The sequence below is a fragment of the Dama dama genome, chromosome 24 (genome assembly GCF_033118175.1).
Source record: "Dama dama isolate Ldn47 chromosome 24, ASM3311817v1, whole genome shotgun sequence".
NCBI classification, from domain to species: domain Eukaryota; kingdom Metazoa; phylum Chordata; class Mammalia; order Artiodactyla; family Cervidae; genus Dama; species Dama dama.
Genome location: NC_083704.1, coordinates 37,262,654 through 37,282,565, shown reverse-complemented (window position 1 = coordinate 37,282,565; position 19,912 = coordinate 37,262,654). Strand labels below are relative to the sequence as shown.

Genomic DNA, 19,912 nt, shown 5'->3' with positions numbered 1-19,912 from the left:
TTACATTTGCACCAACCTAATACATATATATATACAGAACAGCAGGATGAGTTTAAGAATAAATTTAAAAGGACCTATACTTGAATATTAAGAAAAAAAAAATGCCATCCCCCAAAACTGCCAAATCCGTAACAGTGAGATGTGGCTTAGCAATTGCATATGTGAAAAAAACTTCCAGATTTTAGCAGACAGTAACCTGAAGGAATCAAAAGTATAGTATCAATGTAAACCACAAACATTGCCAGCCCAGGTTGGATACATGAGACAAGTGCTCAGGGCTGGTGCACTGGGAAGACCCAGAGGGATGGGATCGGGAGAGAGGTGGGAGGGGGGATCAGGATGGGGAACACATGTAAATCCATGGCTGATTCATGTCAATGTATGGTAAAAACCACTACTATACTGTAAACTAATTAGCCTCCAACTAATGAAAATAAATGGAAAAAAAAAAAAACCCACAAACAAATAATACAAAACCCTGGCCTCCTCTAAGACTGCATCAATGCTCAGAAGTGTATCCTAAGACTCATCCTAGAGCACTGCATTCTCACCTGGATAGTTCAGAGGAGTATGGATAACTGAAATATGGTTAGAAGAAAATAGCATGATGGGAATTTGAGTCATGGAAACATGTTGATGGGTTAAAGGAACTAGCAAGGTTGATGGGAGTGATAACAGTTTGGAGGGTTCAATACGTTAAGGGCCATTACTTGAAAGAGAATTAAATTTACATATGGCATAAGCATATGGCATACTCTGAGACAATATCCAGCCCACACAAAAAAGATGGAGATTTCTCTTCAATACATAGAACTGTCGTAACAATACTGTCCAAATGTGAAATGATTGCCCCAGAAATGGATAAACTGCTCTTCAGCAAAAGATAAAGTCAATGAATGGCTTGACCTGGATGACTCAGGGACTCCTCTAAGCCTGAGTAAATAAGATTCAATGATTAAATTCCTCCTAGTAAGAAGTGCTATGGATTCGAGTAAATTCAGTTTCCTTCTAACAAATTTGGGGCAGCTGGAAACTGTTATTTCCAGAGCACCTTTACTGAATCGCAGAGGGATGGTACTATCTGAAATCACTTATCAATTATTTCCCCCAAAGCATCACATCCTCTGAAAAAGGGACCATCTGAAGATCGTTATTAATGAAAATTACTTACCTTGAGTGAGTCTATATGTAACACCTCTAATATTATATTGTGATGCTCTTTCCAGGGCTTTTTGGAAAATCCACTGAATATGATCAGGGTCATCACCATCTAATGGAACCCCTTCTGTCAGGAAAGGGGGAAAAAAAAAGGAACTGAAGACAGAAACATGTACACATAAATCAACTTATTTTTAAGGTAAATGTCCAAATAAATAATATAGACAAGTATCTTATGTAATTCTGAACTATGAAATTAGGTTTATTACCTCCAAAAGGCTGCTCCTTAGGCCACTGCAATATCCTGACATACTCAATACAGTGTTCTGGTAGCCGGGGCATCGACGCAATGGTGCACATGGGAAAATTAACCTAAAAACACAGTTTGCCTTTTTTACTGGATTTTAAATAAATTATTTTAAAATGTAACTTCTAGTTATGATCTAGTTTGTAAAGTTTCTTATAATTCATATTAGCCTTCCACTTACAGAAACAAAATATTTAATACTATTAAGAATGCTTCTGAAATTAACACAGCTGATCTAAGTCACTTCACTTAGGTTGATCTCCCTAAGAAAATAGGTTTGCTCTACACTTAAACAAATACATAAAGTTAAGCTTTGTTAGAACATGGGAAGAATAGGAGTGAATAAATTCTCAAATATGAGTACTCTATTATGTTTAACTAAGATGTAAATCTGTAAGATATAAAATTAACCAAAACAAATCAATTTCAAATAAAAACTAATAAAATTATTTCTAAATCAGACTTCTAAATGCCCTTTCAAGTGGAAATGCAATTAAAGAGCCTCATCTTTGGAAATAACATTCTCATCTCTGATGTCTTCATATCCTTGAAACACAGGCAAAAACCCAACAAAACAGATTACAGCTCTATCCCAACATACAACTTTCTAACTGATCCCCTGTTCCTTATTCTCTAAATAAAAAACTAACAGAAATGAATTACGAGAACAGAATAGCATCACAATGATCACATTGCGTCTATGTATGCGTGTGCTCAGTCGCTCAATCATGTTCAGTTCTCGCAACCCCATGGACGAGAGCCCACCAGGTTCCTCTGTCCGTGGGGTTTTTCTGGCAATACTGGAGTAGGTTGCCATTTCTTTCTCCAGTGGATCTTCCCAGACCAAGGGATGGAACCCATGTCTCCTGCACTGCATGCAGATTCTTTACTGCTGAGCCATCAGGGAAGATACATTATGTCTGTATCTTTCCTTAAAAAAAAGGAAATTTTGTATTTCATTATCGTATTTCATTCTTCTTAGCATGCCTTTTAAAATATGGTTATTCCTAATTAAAAATCCTAAATATTGACTAATCTTAATAATGCAACCCTTATTTCACCCCAGGATACTATTAAACAGATGCAGGTACTTCTGTGATTACCTGTGGTGGATATAGTTCCAGCGTGCATTCAATACAAGCAGTCATTCCAGGTAGAATCACCCGGGCATTTCCTTTAAAACCTTCTGTCCCTCCATCTATCAAAGGGACAATGGAGCTTGGATCTAATACACCATCTTCATAATTTAGAAGAGATATCTAGGAAAATTGTTTCAAGGGTTTAAAAGGAGAGGGGGATAAGAATTCAAAAAGGGAGAATGCTTTCAACAATTCTAAAAGTCAATCACATTACTGAATACTAACACATCAAATCAAGGGATTACATTAGTAGCAATTTACATCCAAACCTGCAAATTAATGAATGGCAGGAACTACATCTATTACTGAAAATGGAATAAACTCTGATTTTTCAAAAATATGACATAAAATCTCGTTTTTAGTATGTTAAGAGCAGCAGGAAGAACTTCAGAGAACTGTAAAAACACTAAGTCTTTACCAGCATGCCATTTATCCATCTTCTGGCTATGATGGAGTCCAGTCCACATACAATTATATGAAATTCTATGAGAAAAAAAATGCAAGTTGAGTTTTTAAAAATGCTGCCACACAAAATGATTCACAATTTCTAAGAAACAAAAAACATTTTTCATTTTAAAATAAACATACACAGCTTCCAATCCTTAAGTAATCCTTACTCAAAACAGCATATAAAAATGCAGCTAATGGTGCCAACTAAGAATTAAAAAACAGTGCCATCCTCCTTTCAGTCAGTCAACATCATTCCTGAAAAGCCAACACCAAGAAATGAAAGCAAATAAAGAAATAGCAATAAAATAGCTAGCAATCTGTAAACAGCAACTAAAAAATATAAAAATTTAGTGAGAGTTGAATTTCAAGTGGAAAACTTACGTCGATAGAAAGTGTCGTCAAAATCCTGAATCTTGTTGAAATGTCTGAATATAAGTAAAGGAACTTAAGCTGCTAAATTTTTAACTTGTAAGATGAATTCAACAATGCCACAGGATCAAATTATAAATGTATATTTAAAACAAGACATAAGTCATCAGTGTTCAAAGCAATGGAATTCAAGGAATCTGATAAAAAGAAAACAATCCTACCTCCTGAAAAAAATGTTTTCTAAACACTCCTCTCCCCTAATGACATAGAATAGTTTCTCTCAACCCCAAGCCTCCTTATTAGTATAATTGTATCTCTGTTATACTTTCTACTCTGTTGCAATTCTTATGTAAAACCATAAACTCTGGGAAAATAGAATGTGTGTCTTCAACCATCAGCATCAAGCAGAGAGGCAATAAAAATTTGTTCAGTGAAGGGAAAGGGTATGCTATAGTTCCCACTTACAAAGGGGATTCTAGGAGTTAACGTACTGCACAAATTAATACACTGTACACCTTAAATTTTTAGTTTTATACGTCAGACATAGGCAATTAAAAAAAAAGTTACTGCAAAACTAATTTCTAGAAAACACAGATGTTTCCGATAGCTTTCTCAGGGGCTAAGGATGTGTTATTGATTTTTTTCCCCTTGTTGGGGGAAGGGTCAATTTCCTTCCTTCCTCACTGAACTCAGTTTTTCGAGACTCTCTCTGCCCAACCTGCACCATATTAGCAGGCTTTCCCCAGCCTGGAGGGTGCCAAGACAACACCATTCAAAACTGGCTGTGAGTGTGAATCATAGTACTTAACATCTGCATAGCATACATATGCAAAAAAAAAACATTTTTAAAAATTTTTTCTAAATGGAGCGATTTCATTTGGTAACGCATAAATTACACTCCCCTAAAACAAATCATCCATTGCAGACTTTAAAAACCAAAATGGAAAAGAGGGACAATACATAGTATGTGTGCTCTAGATTTTTTTTTTTATTATTCTGGCCTACAAATAAAGAAATGTGTTCAATTCTAGCCCTCACCCACCAAGACCCCTATTCCTTTTGACTACCAGGCAATCGAGAGGTATAAGCTGCAACTAGAAAACGGAAGTCAAAAGAGAACCAGAGCAAACAGTAGCAAAACAAAAATAGGAGACCCAGGAGCCAGATCAAGAAATGCCATCTCTTCAATCCAGATCTAAATAAGGCAGAGAGACAAAGAGTATACACACTCTTTTTTTCTCTTTTTCCCTATAAGGACATGTATTTGCATGTTTAAACTTTTTATTTTTGCAAAGACAGTACACAGTGTCCCATATTTCTTTCACCCAGTTTCCCCTAAGGGTTACATCACATATAAACTACAGTACCATATCAAAATCACAAATGTGACCCTGGTACAATGTGTGTGTTAGGTTCTGTCATTTAAATTCACGTGTATCTGTGTAACGACTACAAGTAAGATGCACAACTCTTATAGCACCACAAATATCTCCTTCCTGCTGCCCCTTTACAATCACATCTATCCCCTCCAATATGCCAAATCCCTGGCAATCACTAATGTGCTCTCCATCTCTGTAATTTTGATATCTGAAGGTTATATGCAATCATGCAGTATATGACCTTTTGAGATTGCCATTTTTCATTCAGCATAATGCTCTTGATATCCATCCAAGCTGTACTTCATTAGTTAGTTTTTTATTGCTCAGTACAATAATACTATTCACCTATTGATGGATGTTTGAGTTGTAACCAGTTTTTGGTTACTTTGGTATTTTTATACAGATGGTAAATGCCCAGGAATGAAACTGCTGAGTTGTATGTAAAGTATATATTCAAATTTTTTTAAAAAATAGCCAAACTATTTTCCAAATGACTACCATTTTACATTTCCAGTTTTCCTGTATCTTTGCAAACATTCATTACTATTTTTTATGTCAGCTATCCTAAAACGTGTGTAGCAAATCTCATTGTGCTCATAACCTGGATCTCCCTTAAAGCTAGTAATAATGAATATCTTATCATGAGCTTTTTACTATTTTCTTTAGTGAAATATCCCTTCATATTTTTGGTCCATTTTCTCACTGCTTTTTACTGTTACGAGAGTTCCTTATATATTCTTGATGAATCCTTTGTCAGATACCTACTTCATAAGTATTTCCCAGTGTGTAGCTTATCTTGTCATCCTAACAAGATCCTTCACAGAGCAAAAGTTTTTAATTTTGATGACACTCAATTTACCATTTTTTTTCTTTTATGGATTATTCTTTTGATGTGGTCTACGGATTTTTATCAAACCCTGCATCCCAAAGCTATTTCTCCTATGTTATCTTCCAAAGTTCTACAGGTTTACATTTTATACTTAACTTATGATCTATCTTGAGTTTATTTTTGCAATGTTGAGTTTTGAGATGCTTTTTCCTTTTTTTTGCTACCACAATTTACTGAAAAGATGGTCCTTTCTAGAGTGAATTGTTTTTGCACCTCTGTCAAGTATAAATTGGCCATATTTGCATGTGGCTATTTCTGGTTTCTCTATTCTGTCCTGCTGATCTGTGTCTATACTCTCTCCTTGGCAACATCAGTTTGATTATTGTACTTAGATAGCTCTTGAAATTGGCCAGTGATTTCTCCAATTTTCTTCTTTCACAGTATTGTCTTACGTAATCCTTAGCTCTATCAATTTTAGAATAAACCTGCTTAGAGCAACAGAAAAGTTTGCAGGAATTTTGATAGAAAGTTATATACAAATTGTACACAAATCTGGGGCTAAGTGACATCTTTACTATGTTGAATCATCCAGATCTTGAACACTATCATTCCATTATTTAGATCGCTTTTGATTTCTTTCATTTGCATTTTGCAATATTCAGCATACAAGACCTATGCTTATTTTGTTAGGTTTACACTTAAGTATTTCTCCTTTTTTTGAGTAGTTATAAATGGCACTGTAGTTTAAATTTCAGTTTCCATGTGTTCACTGCTAGTATACAGAAATACAATTGATTTGTGTATGTCGACTTTTGTATCTTGTGGTATTTCCAACATAACAAATCCCATTTCCTAAGTTTCCATAAAATATTAAAAGTTCCCTGGATCTAAAGGTATGGGAATCAACAAAGTATGCATAGTCCTTTTTTAAAACATGTTTCTTATAAAAATATATTTATTCTGACACACCTTCCATTTGACTAATAATATACTGACTCTTTACTTTGCCTGCTATGGTAAGGCGATACAAAGATTACCATTATCCAGCCTACATACTTAAGCGTCTAGTCGAGGACATACGCAATTGAAACTTATATTAAAGACAATAAGGCAAATAAATGAAGGTACTTGCTACTTAAGCTTAATTTAGGGCAAAAAACATTTTATATAACCTTAAAAAGAAAAGACTGAAAGGACATTTAACAAAGTGTTACCAAAAGATATGTCAGTAATAAGCTTACTGCTGCTGTTTATTTTTACTGCCTATCTGTATTCTCTGTGTTAAACATCTCTCGTATAGTAATAAAAATAAAAAGCTTCAAATAGTTAAGTATTGAGTAACTTATTTGTCAAAAGGATACGGAACTACATTGCAATTAGGAACTCTGTCATTTAGAAATTCTGCAGCAACTTCAGCCTTAGGTCTTCCAACATCTTTAGGCCTACAGAAAAAATTATATTTAAATTATCATTCATGATGTAAATCTAGATTATCTACATAATCTACTTTCATATATAAAAATATCCACAGTGAATTTATCTGGAGGCAATTTAGAAGGAATATTTTTACCTAAATATTTCTGATGAATAATGAGTCATTCAACACTAAATGTAAACCCTTGTTGATATTCCAAATTAAGTATTTTTAAGTACTGCCAAGTCTAATTAAGTATTTAAGTGAAAATATGAAGTTTTTTAAGGTAAAGTGTAACAACAGCATGTTTCCCAGCCACTTCTCAATGTTGTGTTTCCTAACGTAAAAAATTACCCCAGATCCAGAGATCTCCATGTCTTTGCCCTGAATCTCAGAACTTCAAGGTGTTATTATGCAAGTCTTGGCAGAAAAAAAATCAAGGGATTCTAGGGATGCGAGAGTGTTCACATACCCACTTCTTCCCATGTGTGCTAATTGACAAGTAAATGCTGTATCCCATAAGCAGCCACAACTATGGTTTCTGAAGGAATAATTCCAAAGGCAGTATCTAGAATTGCAAATGCTACCACTATCTTCAAGAAGGTAAAAATAAAAGACCTCGAAAGGTTACTCCTAGATAATAACCTCAGTTACAGACAGGAAAGGACATGAGTTCTCTCTTCTAATCTCAGTACGAATGCTTATTTTGAATGGTATTTTTCTTTCCTAATATTTCCTCATTCTCTTCACGGGAATAAATCACTTCCTCAGGTACACATGATAAGCACTTCATTACTACTTTTTCACAATATGATTTTTGGTTACATACATAGGTCTATCATACCTACCAGACTATGAACAACTGGAAGAAAGTTACCATACTCATCTCTTTGTACTCCTTCCCTAGCTAAGCACAGAGTAAACACTTGAAAAATAAATGAAAATTAAACAGTCACTGTGCGCATCAGAAATCATATTTTATTTAAATTGGAATTTTTAACATGTATATGTATGGCTGAGTCCCTTGGCTATTCACCTGAAACTACTACAACATTGCTAATGAGCTATACCCCAACACAAAATGTTTTTGGTGCTAAATAAATAAAATGCTAAAAATAAATAAAATAGGAATTTTTTAAAAATGCTTTAACAGGTCAAATTTCTTCTCTCCAACAAGGCAGAATGCTTTTTGACTCAAAACTTCTGATAAGAGTTTTATTCTTTGTCCAAACTTGTAATTACAAGAGACTCTAGCATAAGTCAAGCAACTTGATTTCAGTATTGCATCCAACTACACTGGACAGAGTTCTTTAGGTATACAGAGTAGAAAAAACAGTTTCAAGAATCTTTCAGACTATGTATTATATGTGCTTTCATAATTGATCCCAAAAAAAGAACTCTAAGATGGTTTCTGTAGGAACTGCTACTTTACCATTCCAGAATTAGGGGAGTCAATTACTCCTCTGAAAAACTGTACTTTGAATAAAATGGCCTTTCATACACATCATCCATGCAAGAATGGCACTGTTATATAGCAACACATCATCCTTGCAAGGTATCTTGGCCTAATTATTTAACCAGAGGAAAAACCTGTGGGGTTTTTGCTCTGAGATTAAATTAAGTAATATAGATAAAGAGCTCAGAAAGTACTTAATATATCCTAAGCACTTCACAAATCTTCAGTCACTATGATCTTCAATCATTATTTCAGCCCTATATTAAAGGGCACAGCTTATTATCAATAACCAATCAATTTGGAGGTGTCATTTGAAGAGCAGTCCTACACTAAATATTTGTCAGACTAGAAAGGGCCCACAAACTCTTTCTATCAAGAGAAGAGAAATGTCAAGGGCTGAAAAATAATACAAACAAAACCTTAAAAGTTAAATGTAGGGTTCACCGTACAATTACAATACTTTGTTAACTTGACTTAGTTTAACCCATTCTTCAACCTGTTTAAGATCTTTCCCAAAGTTAATTTTATCTTTTCTGTTACCTAACCTCATCCTGCATCCTAAGACTATTTGAGCACCTTTTGTCAGTACTCTGTGATCACTATAGAGAGAGAAAAAAGTCCTTAACTCTGTGCTGTTCTTAGTCACTCAGTCGTGTCTGACTCTGCGATTCCATGGACTATAGCCCGCCAGGCTCCTCAATCCATGGAGATTCTCCAGGCAAGAATACTGGAGTGGGTTGTCAGGCTTTCCTCCAGGGGATCTTTCCAACCCAGAGATCAAACCCAGGTCTGCCACACTGCAGGCGGATTCTTTACCATCTGAGGCACCAGGGAAGCCCGTCCGTATAATTCTTTGAGTAACAAATATACTTTTATCTAAGCCATTCAAGTCCCTAAACACTACATAGTAATATTCATTAATGAACTTTTCCTCAGATCTGCATGTAAGGACTACTTCTAGTATTTAAAGTCACTCCACATAAGCCGCTCCTAGATGTTTACTACATTTCACTTATACCTAAGGTAATTATCCTTAGGTATAAGGAGCAAGTTAGGAGCAAGTTACATTTCACGTGCCCCTGGGTTTTCTCTCCTTAACTCACCATCTTATTTCACCTTCTATAAAAAGTTCAAACTGAAAAAAAAAAATTCAAACTGTGTCATAACTTCACTGCCCCAGAGTCACCACTCAAGTCTTGGCTCATAAGTCCCTACCAATATATCTCACTAAGGCCTAATATACAATTACTGTTCTCTTATGAAATCAACAGGAGGAAAAGAGCGGAACTCGGTGTCTTCAAGGCACGATCATCCCAAAGATCACATTCACCTTTTGGACATTTCTTTAAAATTAACAAAAACATGTATTTGTTTACAAAACTATTTTTGCCAGAATGTCCAAAATTTTCCTGCAAAATTTACCTAAGACAGGAGTGACAGTTCTTAACAAAATTAGCATTATCCTCTCAGTAGTTTTTTATTAAACTGAAAATGTACTCAAATTTGAATGATTACCACAATTTTAAAATAGGATATTAAAACTCACCTAAATAAAAATTGCCTATTCAGATTGGAAACATCTATAGTGTCCATGTCTATAACGTGAATCTGTCTAAAACCAGACAAGGCCTGTGAGAATAAAAGGAAAAAAGAATCTAATTAAGCAAAAGGTTCGTCACATTTAAAATTTTTAAATTTCTTTTCAGTGGTCTTAAATCTACAAGTTCTCAGTAATAAGTTATGCACAATTGTATTCAATGGTTAAAGAGTCATACAAGGTATATAAAACTCAGGGTTCTTGTAAAGGTCAAAAAAGTGTAGGTACTCAGTTTTAAATAATCCATAACCAAAAAGAATAACTGAAAATTTCTATGGTTGCTTCATAATCCCATAAACACATCTGTTAAAAGTTTGTTTTGCTGCTGCTGCTGCTAGATATTTTAATTTTACTATTCTTACTACTTAACTATAGTTGCTATTCTTTTCTAGAATACTGTTGAAAGTAATTCCTACAAGATTTATATTAATGTAAGCATGCTGCCAATCAGAAATAACTGTAAAATTATAAACATACACACATACATATATATACACACGCTGGACATTTAAAAGAAATACCTTGAAAGTAGAGTCAAGAGCAAGCAATCAAAGAGCTAGAGAAAGGCAATAAAACTCCTGTGTTTCAATGATAATGCCACAGATTTTAACAGTACAAGGTGTTCAAACTTACTAGCAGATTAAAAAAAAAATAGGTCTCAAGACTCAATTATGCTTCTCTGGCCATGGTCAGTTTACTTAGGTAATCAAATTCAATCACTTGGTAATAATTTCACCATTTTTCTGTCCTCTTTATAGTAAGAGTTGTCCACACTTTCATTCTCAAATTCCTCTCTTGCACTTACTGTAAACAAGCTCTCACTCCACTGAAAACCACACCTATCAGTCACCAGTGGTCTCCAATGACCAACTCTGACGCTCTCTAATACGACCCATCTCAAGTATTTGGCAGAGTATATGGATCGATTCCCCTCCTTAAAACACATTCTTCACCTGGTCACCTCACTCACAAGAATTTGAACACTTTTTATTTATTTTTTTAATATATTATTTTAATCAATTCTTTTTTCTCTCTCTCTTTTTAATTTATTTATTTATTTTACTTTACAACACTGTATTGGTTTTGCCATACATTGACTTGAATCCGCCACGGGTGTACATGTGTTCCCCATCCTGAACCCCCCTCCCAACTCCCTCCCCATCCCATCCCTCTGGGTCATCCCAGTGCACCAGCCCTGAGCATCCTGCATCATGTATCAAACCTGGACTGGTGATTTGTTTCACATATGGTAATTTACATGTTTCAATGTTATTCTCCCATATCATCCCGCCCTCACCCTCTCCCACAGAGTCCAATGAATTTGCATGTCATCCTTGCGCAGGGGCCATGCTAATCTTCTCTGTATCATTCCAATTTGAGTATATGTGCTGCTGAAGCAAGCACTGAACACTTTTTAAAAAATGGTTTCCCATTCACTACGCTCAAGAATTTTCCTCCTCATTTACTGGCCAGAATTTGGGGCGCCTTTGCACTTATTAGCTTTGGTTACTTGTGGTGATTTCAGATCATCTTATAAGGTAAACCATCATCTAACAGATACTAATATCTGAAATTTAACAGCTTCCAAAACCAAAGCCAATCACCCTTGCTGACCCAAACCAGCAAATCTGTTCTTTACCCAGCCCACCTCACTTCAGTGAAAGCCAACTCCATCTTTCCAGCTGCTCACTGCAAAAACCTATCATGTCAGCCTTGACTCCTCTTATGTCCTACACCAACCCACCAGCAAATCCCATTGATTTCATCTTCAAAACATTCATAATCCAACCTCCTATCACCACCTCCAGTACTACTTCCCTCTTCTAAGGCACTACCTATCATCTCTTGCCTAGGTGACTTCAATAACCTTTACACCAGCCTCTCAGCTTCCTCATCTGTTCTTCCTCTTGCCTTTTCTTAATACATCAGCCACAGCGATCCAGGTTAAAGTTGTATGGAGTCAACTCACAGACTTAAACCTCCTCCAATGACTTCCTGACTCAGAGTAAAAGGCAAAGTTCTTACAGCAGCACCTCAAACCTTTTGTGACTCTCACTCCAAGCTCATTTTGTTATCTCTGATACATCCTCCTAGAAAATGCCCTGTTCCTCACTTCTGCTTTAGCTACAATGACCTCCGTGTCCTCCTGGAACATAACAGTTATGTTCCCACTTCACAGCTTTTGCACCTGATACTCCCTCTGCTTAGAATGTTCTTGCTCACCTCTCTGCCCAAATAGCACCTTTTTGTGAACCCTTTCCCCTCCCACCAGGCTATCTATATTTCATCCTTCCTTTCTCCATAGCATTTAAGGATTTATTACCATCTGACATACAACATAGTTCACTTGTGTTTTCCTTCCACTAAAACAGAAGCCTTCAATATATAAATGCCTGTTTTGTTCAAGGCTGTATCTTTAGCATATAAAACTGTACCTGGTATATAGAGAAAGAGGTTCAATAAATATTTGCTCAACCAATAATATTAATGTCATATCCTTTATTTTAGAGTGAGCCTTTGGGGGCTTATGATCAATTCAAAAAATATGCATGTATCTCTCTTTTGTTATTTATGTGTGAAACAAGCAAAGTAACCAGTGGTAACATTGAAAACCCAATTTTCTTCTATGTAAGAGATTATTACAAGGCACTGAGTAACAAGGCCACTTCTGAAGTTGCTTGATGACTATTCCTCAGATCTAACCTCTAATTACTTTACATTTTAAACTGGTATCTATCATGTTTGCAAGTAACAGCTTTGAAATGGAAAAAAGCTAACTATTTAGGAGATTTGTCCATACAATGCCTATGAAAACCACAGCCTATATTTCCTAAATCCTTTGGTTCTTGTGCTGCAAGGGTGTTTGTATCTAATAAAGTACTGTCATTTTGGCATCCTGTCAAAGGGCACATCGTGTCTGTGTGTGTGTGTGTGTGTGTCTCTCTCTCACAGGGCACATCATGTATGTGTGTGGGGGGGGGGGCGGTGTGGGGGTGGGTGTGTGTGTGTCTCTCTCTTTCTCTCTCACAGGGCACATCATGTATGTGTGTGTGTCTGTGTGTGTCTGTGTGTGGGTGTGTGGGTGTCTGTGTGTCTCTGTCTCTCTGTCTCTCAGGGCACAATGTAGCCCACCAGATTCCTCTGTCCATGGAATTTTCCACGCAAAATACTGGAATGTGTTGCCATTTCCTTCTCCAGGGGATCTTCCCAACCCAGGGATCAAACCTGCATCTCCCACATTTCCTGCATTGACCAGGAGAGTCTTTACCACTGTACCATCTGGTAAGCCCTATATGATACATACGGCTATTTATTTTGTGAAAGATGTCTTCCCAATGATCCTTCAAATTCACTAAGGACATACATCATGATGACCAGCAATGCCCACAGAACCAAGCATAGTACTAAGTATCGGGAAGTGTATTAAGTTTTTGCAGTCTCACTAGGAGTGACGTTAGTGTTTCCTAGCAAAAGTAATGTGCTTATTTATATTTAAACTTAGGTCCCAAGGCTGACTAGATTCATCATCTGGCTGTTACCTGCTTCATTTTCTAAGGAGTATGCTCTATCATTTCCACTTTTCCACATACTGATCAAAAAGCAAGCATAAAACAGCTCCAAATCAATTCTTCCCCTAACCATTTTTGTTAAATAAACTGATAAAATCTTATAAAGATCTACTTTGTAGTTATCAGAAGTCAATGAAACTAATTAAGTCACAAATTATGGATTCCATCCAGTACATAGGAATAGCTTCACTAAAAAGTACCCTTTCTTGACATGATGTTCTTTTAAAAGAGACTGACCAAAAAAAGAAAAGAAAAGGTTTAGCTTTCCCATATTTTAGGGGTCTACTACCACATGGTTATCAAAAAAAATTACTGTATGATTAGATCATGTAATGACACAATGGTTCAGTGAAGTACTTGACTGAAAACTGATGGCCTGGATTAGATTCCAGGCACAACACCATAAGCCAGAAAAAACTTGTCATTTAACATCCCTGAACCTGTGTCTTCCTCTATATAAAATGAGATAGTGTCCTATTCACCTAAGTGGATTATTTTGAGGGACATACAAAATAATAAATACTTTGAAATTACATGTGAAATATGAATTAACAGTTTTGCTATTTACTTGTCTGAATTAACAAGCACTTTACAAGAGGAAGCACAAAAATTTGCTGGATAAAAAGAAGAGAAGAAAGGAGAAATAAAAATGTCTTATCAATCATTACTTTATAGCCAAGGACTTCAGGGTTTAAAAAGTTAAGTTACATCATCATTTTAATTACTATCTGGAATTTGACCTGCTAAACTTATCTAACAAAGGCTCAGGAGAAACAGTTAACAATCATAATAAAGGAATGACAGAAAAGGAAAAAGGTTTAATTATCATAGAGAAGGAAAGTACATATTTTATATATATATTACCAGGTTTTTCAGGAGCTCACATCCTAAGCCGCCAGCTCCAATGACTAGAACTTTACATGTATCTAACAAAAACTGGAGAGACTGTAAAGAACGAAAAGGCATATTAAAATCTAGTTGATAAAAACCGTTAAGTACCATCAATAAAGCAACAAACCATAAAAGAGTTTCTCTGTTTCCACGAAAAATGCAACTGAAGATAAAGAGCAACCTTTGAAATTAATAAATTATTTAAATTTATGAACAAGGTATAACCAGAAATTGTATAACCCTAATGATTTCTGGACACGGAGGCCTGGAGTGCTGCGATTCATGGGGTCGCAAAGAGTCGGACACGACTGAGTGACTGAACTGAACTGAACTGAATGATTTCTGAGAGTTCCAACTTTAATGTTGCTAAATTGAGTTTTACTGGTTGAAATTAAAAAGCTACTATTTCTAACAAGAAAAAATATGCCTAGTTTATAGTTGTCTCTTTTTTTAACTTTGAAAGGAGAGCATTAAACTCAATTATTTAGCTGACTTCTTAAAAATAGAAAAGTGTAAAAATCATAAGAACTGAAGATCAAGAATTGCACAAGCTGTTTAGAGGTCTTTAAAAAAAAGGGGGGGGGGGGTGGGTAAGAACAATAACAGCTGCTTTTCCATACAGTTGGTTACACTTACAAAACAGGAGATGGCAGGAAGAAAAAACAGGTAAAACTCTTATTTTTTGCCTATCAGCAGAAATATAATTTGAAACAACCACTTAATACAAGAATCTTAAATTATTAGCTCCCTGCCTCACCCCTGCAAAAAAAGAAAATCAGAAGCCTAAGAAAATATGCTGGATTATCCAAAGAAATACAGAAGACTGTCAATTTTGTCCAAGATTACTCAGGTTACTCAGATAAGACAAGTCAAACCTAAGAGTGTGCACCTTAAATTCAGGAGCAGCACAATACTTCTATTTCAAAACAGTATCTCTTCATCAACATAAAAGGAGATAAAAAATTTACTGTAAAGGAATATTTCCCATCCCATAATAAAAAAACAAGTTGTTTCTAATTGAACATTTGCTTTAAGTCAGACACTACCAGTTCCAAATTCTATTCCTCTATGATACAGCAGTCACATACTTTTTATACTTTTTTAACAATTAATTATATTGAATTCTAACTATAAATTAATTATATTCAATTCCAAAACTAATTATATTCAATTCTAAGTAAAGATACTCATTTCAAATAAACTTCAAAATTTAAGCAAGCACATCTGTTATCTCTATGAAAGTTAAATTTCTCATAGCAAGGATTAAAAAGGTGTGTCTCACAAGTAATTTTAAACTGGCATTTTAAATGAAGTATAACATAATTTTAAGTGAGGTTATAAAGTCATTTTACTCTTGAAAATTAACATATTACATTTGAAAAATGTGAAAATAACTCAAATATTATTCAAATAAAATCAGTTGCAAATATTCTATTTACTATTTCAAGATAACTTACACAATTCTATTAATATTTTTATTATAAGAGTAAATTAAAAAGGAAGCATCTTATTATATTTGCAACATAAAACTATTAGAGGAGTTATTTAAAAATAAACATTTCTCACTTCAGTGCTCGGTTCGAAATCAGGGTGTGTGAAGGGTCCAGATCGCTCGAGGAACTTCTTTACATGGTTCCAGCGACCTTCCCAGTCTCCAGTGTCCCCACACCCACCATCAACAGCCATTCTGCACAGAACACAGTAAATTCAGCTGCAAAGATCAGTATGAAAAAGCCACACCTACAACTAATATGGTTTCCCCACATGAAAAGGTAACCACACCAGACCTGCTCAAATACAAAGGGTAATATTCAATGTAGTTACACTTATGCTTTTATTGTCTTTTCTTGCTATTATATAGTTTATGTAAAGGTAAGAACAGATTGAGGAAATAATATGTTTCTGGGTTCCTAAAATAACCTAAAATCAAACTTGGGATACTGATCTATCAGTGAGAAATGGGCTTTCTAAACATTTGGAACTTACTAAACACTGCAAACTGCCCAATCTATTCTATGAACAGCCTTGGAACAGAAAATATAAGCTACAAGAAAAAACAAAAACCAAAAAAAAAAAAAAAATCGCTCCACTTCCAGAATCCTAATGCTTGACATCTAACATAACTCATGTGTCCTTCCCAAGTTTGAAAGGTATAATTTATTTCTGATGAGAGAAACTTATGCACATTTTTCTCTGAGGTCCTAATTTTCAAAAAAGAATCTCTTAGGACTATAAGGTGGCTTCTATTGCCACTAAACACAAGGAAAGTTTTAGGTTATAATTATGTCACAGATAGGCAATACCATCAATAAAGCAACATACAATCTAGTAAGGACGGACTCCTCTAACAAAATATATTTCCTATTCATTGCAAGACTCATGTTTCCTTGTAATTATTTTTAATTTTCAAATTTCCTAAAATCCCACAATTTCTACCTTCAAACATATTTAGTAATATCCAATTTTGGACCAAGTATTGCCTAGCAATAAAGACCACAGGGTTTGATGTCACAGCTGGATTTGGTTCCACAATTAATAGCATTGTGACCTTCAGCAGATTACTGGACAGTCATAAACCTCATCTGTAGCCTGTCTGTAGCTACTTCTTAACGTCAGAATGATAGAATCTACATAGAGGCCTTAGTACAATACGTGGTATATAGTAAATATTCAAATTGTAGCTGTCATTTTAAGCAAAAGTGGAATGAAATGAAAGGTGGGAAGAAATGTTAAACTAAACTTGTTCCAAGTTCTCCTGAGATTAAAATTCAACTTTCTGAGATACCTAAGGCCCTGCTACGGGGGACTGCCACAGAAATGACTAACTCACCACGCCCACTGCAAGAGCATTTTCTTCCCGTCCCAAGTAAGGAGGAAGAAAAAATAGGTGATGCTGCGCGGGGTGTAACACACTTCGTTTAAACCTGTCTCACCAGCACAAAACTAGGCATCTGATATGAAATAAGGTGTGTAACACATGGAAAATGAAAGCTCTCTGGAGGCAACACTCTCCTTTCAGAGCCAATGATTTTGCAAAACTGACTGAAGTGCTTAGTACGATACCAGACTTAAAGTTCTCCTCAAAAGTTTGCAATTAATACTACAGTCTCAGTGTTTTCGAAAGGCCAAAAAACGGCCCATCGTCCTTTTCGTGTGTTTTGATAAGACTCCCTTCTCACAAAGTCTCGGCTCTGACAATCTGGGATGGAGGAAGAGAGGGGCGCAAGGGTCCTTCCGCAAGACCTTTAGGTTAGGCACCCCGGCGGGCCGGCGCGGAACCTGAGCGCGGTACCTGGGCCCAGCGCCCGCTCGAGACAGACAGCAGGAGGGCCCGCCGGGCCCCTGGGGCTGCGGGCGGGGGTCGGGGGGATGAGGCCGCGCGGCCTGCGCTCCGGGTGCCCCCCCTCCCAGCCCCCCGGGCCCGCTGCGGCTGGTCCCCTAGGCCTGGGGTGAAGGGAGGCGGGGGCCCCCGGAGAGGGCCCCGGCCTCCCGGCAGCACTAACTTCTCAGCCAGCAGCTCCTCTATTCTCCTTCTTTTCTTCTCCCTAAAAGAAAGAGAGAATAAAAGAAGGGTCAGCATCACGCTACACACTGGGCGCCGCGAGGGGATGGGGGGCGAGGGGACGGGGCGGAGGGTGGGAGGACCCCGGGTGGAGGCGGCGACCGCCCACCGCCGCGCTCTCTCACAACCCAGCCCGGCCCGGGGCGCCTGCAGAGCTCGGGTACTTACGGCTCCTCGCCATCCGCCATATTGTTCTCCGCCTCTTCCCAGGCACCCCCACGGTGGGAGGAGCGAAGGGGCGGGGTGGGGCGGGACCGGCCAGGAGGGGCCGGTGAAGAGGGGCGGGGACTACGGGGAGGAGGCGTGCTGCTGGGGCTGGCTGTGCGAGGCTCCCGTGGCTCTTCTTGGTGATTAAAATCATGATTAAATACGCTTAGAGAAGTCTTACCCAGTGTATAATGTTGTGTGAAAATACAACCTCATCTGTAGCTTATTTATGTATATACATAAATTGTATAAATTACAATTTATACAAATAACAAATACGTTGTTTATGCGATTTATGTATATGCAGAGCATCTCATCACCTCAAGATAAAGGGTGATAGAAGTTTGCACTATTTTCCAGAGTCAGAGATAGATCTGCAGACATATAGGTGGATACATAGGGGTGTGTGTGTGTGTCTGTGTGTGTCTGCACACGCACACACCTGAGTTCCTATGTGTCTGAATGGCTGGATAGAGAGAAACAACCATGTTCAAAACAAACAAGCAAAACATAATGCATACATATATCCTTTCTTGGAGTGGGACACGAATGAGATTTTGAGTCAGAAAGTTCAGTTTATTTAAATCCTTAACTCTCCACCTATTAACTGTGAGACTTTGGGCACTGCTGTGCCTTCATTTGTAAACTGAGGATGATAATGTTCACCTTGTAAGTCTGAAATTAAATGAAATCTATCGTGTTTTCAAAATCTAGTCCCTGATCAGCCACGTCAGCATCATTAGGAAACTTGTTATAAATGCAAGTTTTCAGGCCCTATTTGCAACCTTCAGTAAACCCAGGTTGATTCTGGGCAAAATAAAGCTTGAGAATCGCTGAAATGGAAAGCATAAAGCCTGGTTAGCACTCAGTTAATGTAGCTGCTAATAAATTATATTTCCTCTTTGATCTTTATTATCCCCCAATCAAGTTTAATTCAATAACATTCACTGAGCTGAAAGTCAATGCCAGACAGTCAATGGAGGGACAGAGTTCATAGCCCGCAGTCCCACAACAGGAGACAGACACCAGCCCCTCTCCAGTCACATGTCTCAACATCAACCCAAAAACTTTTTTTTTTTTGCCCAAACTCCTTTACAGATGGAAACTACTAAGGTTAAACCCTTCTTTTTCAAAACAGGCTCATGTGTGCTGGGTCTCCAGCGATGCTTTTAGGAGACCTTTCCATTAATGGCAGTAAGCATCACAACCCTCTCAAATGATAAAAACCAAGGGGCACCTTGGAGACCACATAGTTCAAACCCACCATTTCATGAGGACAAAGCTCAGGCCCAGGAACAGGAAGCTGCTGGCACAGGAATATGAAAAAAGTGAAAGTGTTAGTTGCTCAGTCGAGTCCAACTCTCTGTGACCCCATGGACTGTATCCCACCAGGTTCCTCTGCCCATGGGATTCTCCAGGCAAGAATACTGGAGTGGGTTGCCATTCCCTTCTCCAGGGATCTTCCCAACCCAGGGATCAAACCCAGGTCTCCTGCATTGCAGGCAGATTCTTCACTGTCTAAGCCAGTTGGCCCAGGAAGAGGTCATCTGGCCCTGCTCCTGCCTTGGGACTCACGCCCTGACTC

The 19,912-nt window shown here is 37.2% G+C and overlaps 1 protein-coding gene and 1 pseudogene across 4 annotated transcripts in view; both read right to left on the bottom strand.

Annotated features, from left to right (window-relative positions):
* UBA3 (ubiquitin like modifier activating enzyme 3) overlaps window positions 1–19,912 on the bottom strand; it is a 28,665-nt gene that overhangs the window by 5,584 nt on the left and 3,169 nt on the right. The window contains exons 1-11 of one of the 4 annotated variants that reach the window (XM_061128107.1): window positions 18,289–18,322; window positions 18,062–18,103; window positions 16,125–16,245; window positions 14,532–14,612; window positions 10,048–10,130; window positions 6,993–7,073; window positions 3,436–3,479; window positions 3,023–3,087; window positions 2,569–2,724; window positions 1,428–1,530; window positions 1,172–1,285 (exon numbers count right to left, since the gene is read on the bottom strand). In XM_061128107.1, the coding sequence (XP_060984090.1) occupies window positions 1,172–1,285; window positions 1,428–1,530; window positions 2,569–2,724; window positions 3,023–3,087; window positions 3,436–3,479; window positions 6,993–7,073; window positions 10,048–10,130; window positions 14,532–14,612; window positions 16,125–16,245; window positions 18,062–18,103; window positions 18,289–18,308 (910 nt within the window). In that variant the 5' untranslated portion in view covers window positions 18,309–18,322. Of the gene's footprint in view, window positions 1–1,171; window positions 1,286–1,427; window positions 1,531–2,568; window positions 2,725–3,022; window positions 3,088–3,435; window positions 3,480–6,992; window positions 7,074–10,047; window positions 10,131–14,531; window positions 14,613–16,124; window positions 16,246–18,061; window positions 18,104–18,288; window positions 18,347–19,912 lie in introns of those variants that run through there. The other 3 variants (XM_061128104.1, XM_061128105.1, XM_061128108.1) reach the window with 3 other exon arrangements.
* On the bottom strand, window positions 11,404–11,502 carry LOC133046306 (U6 spliceosomal RNA; annotated as a pseudogene).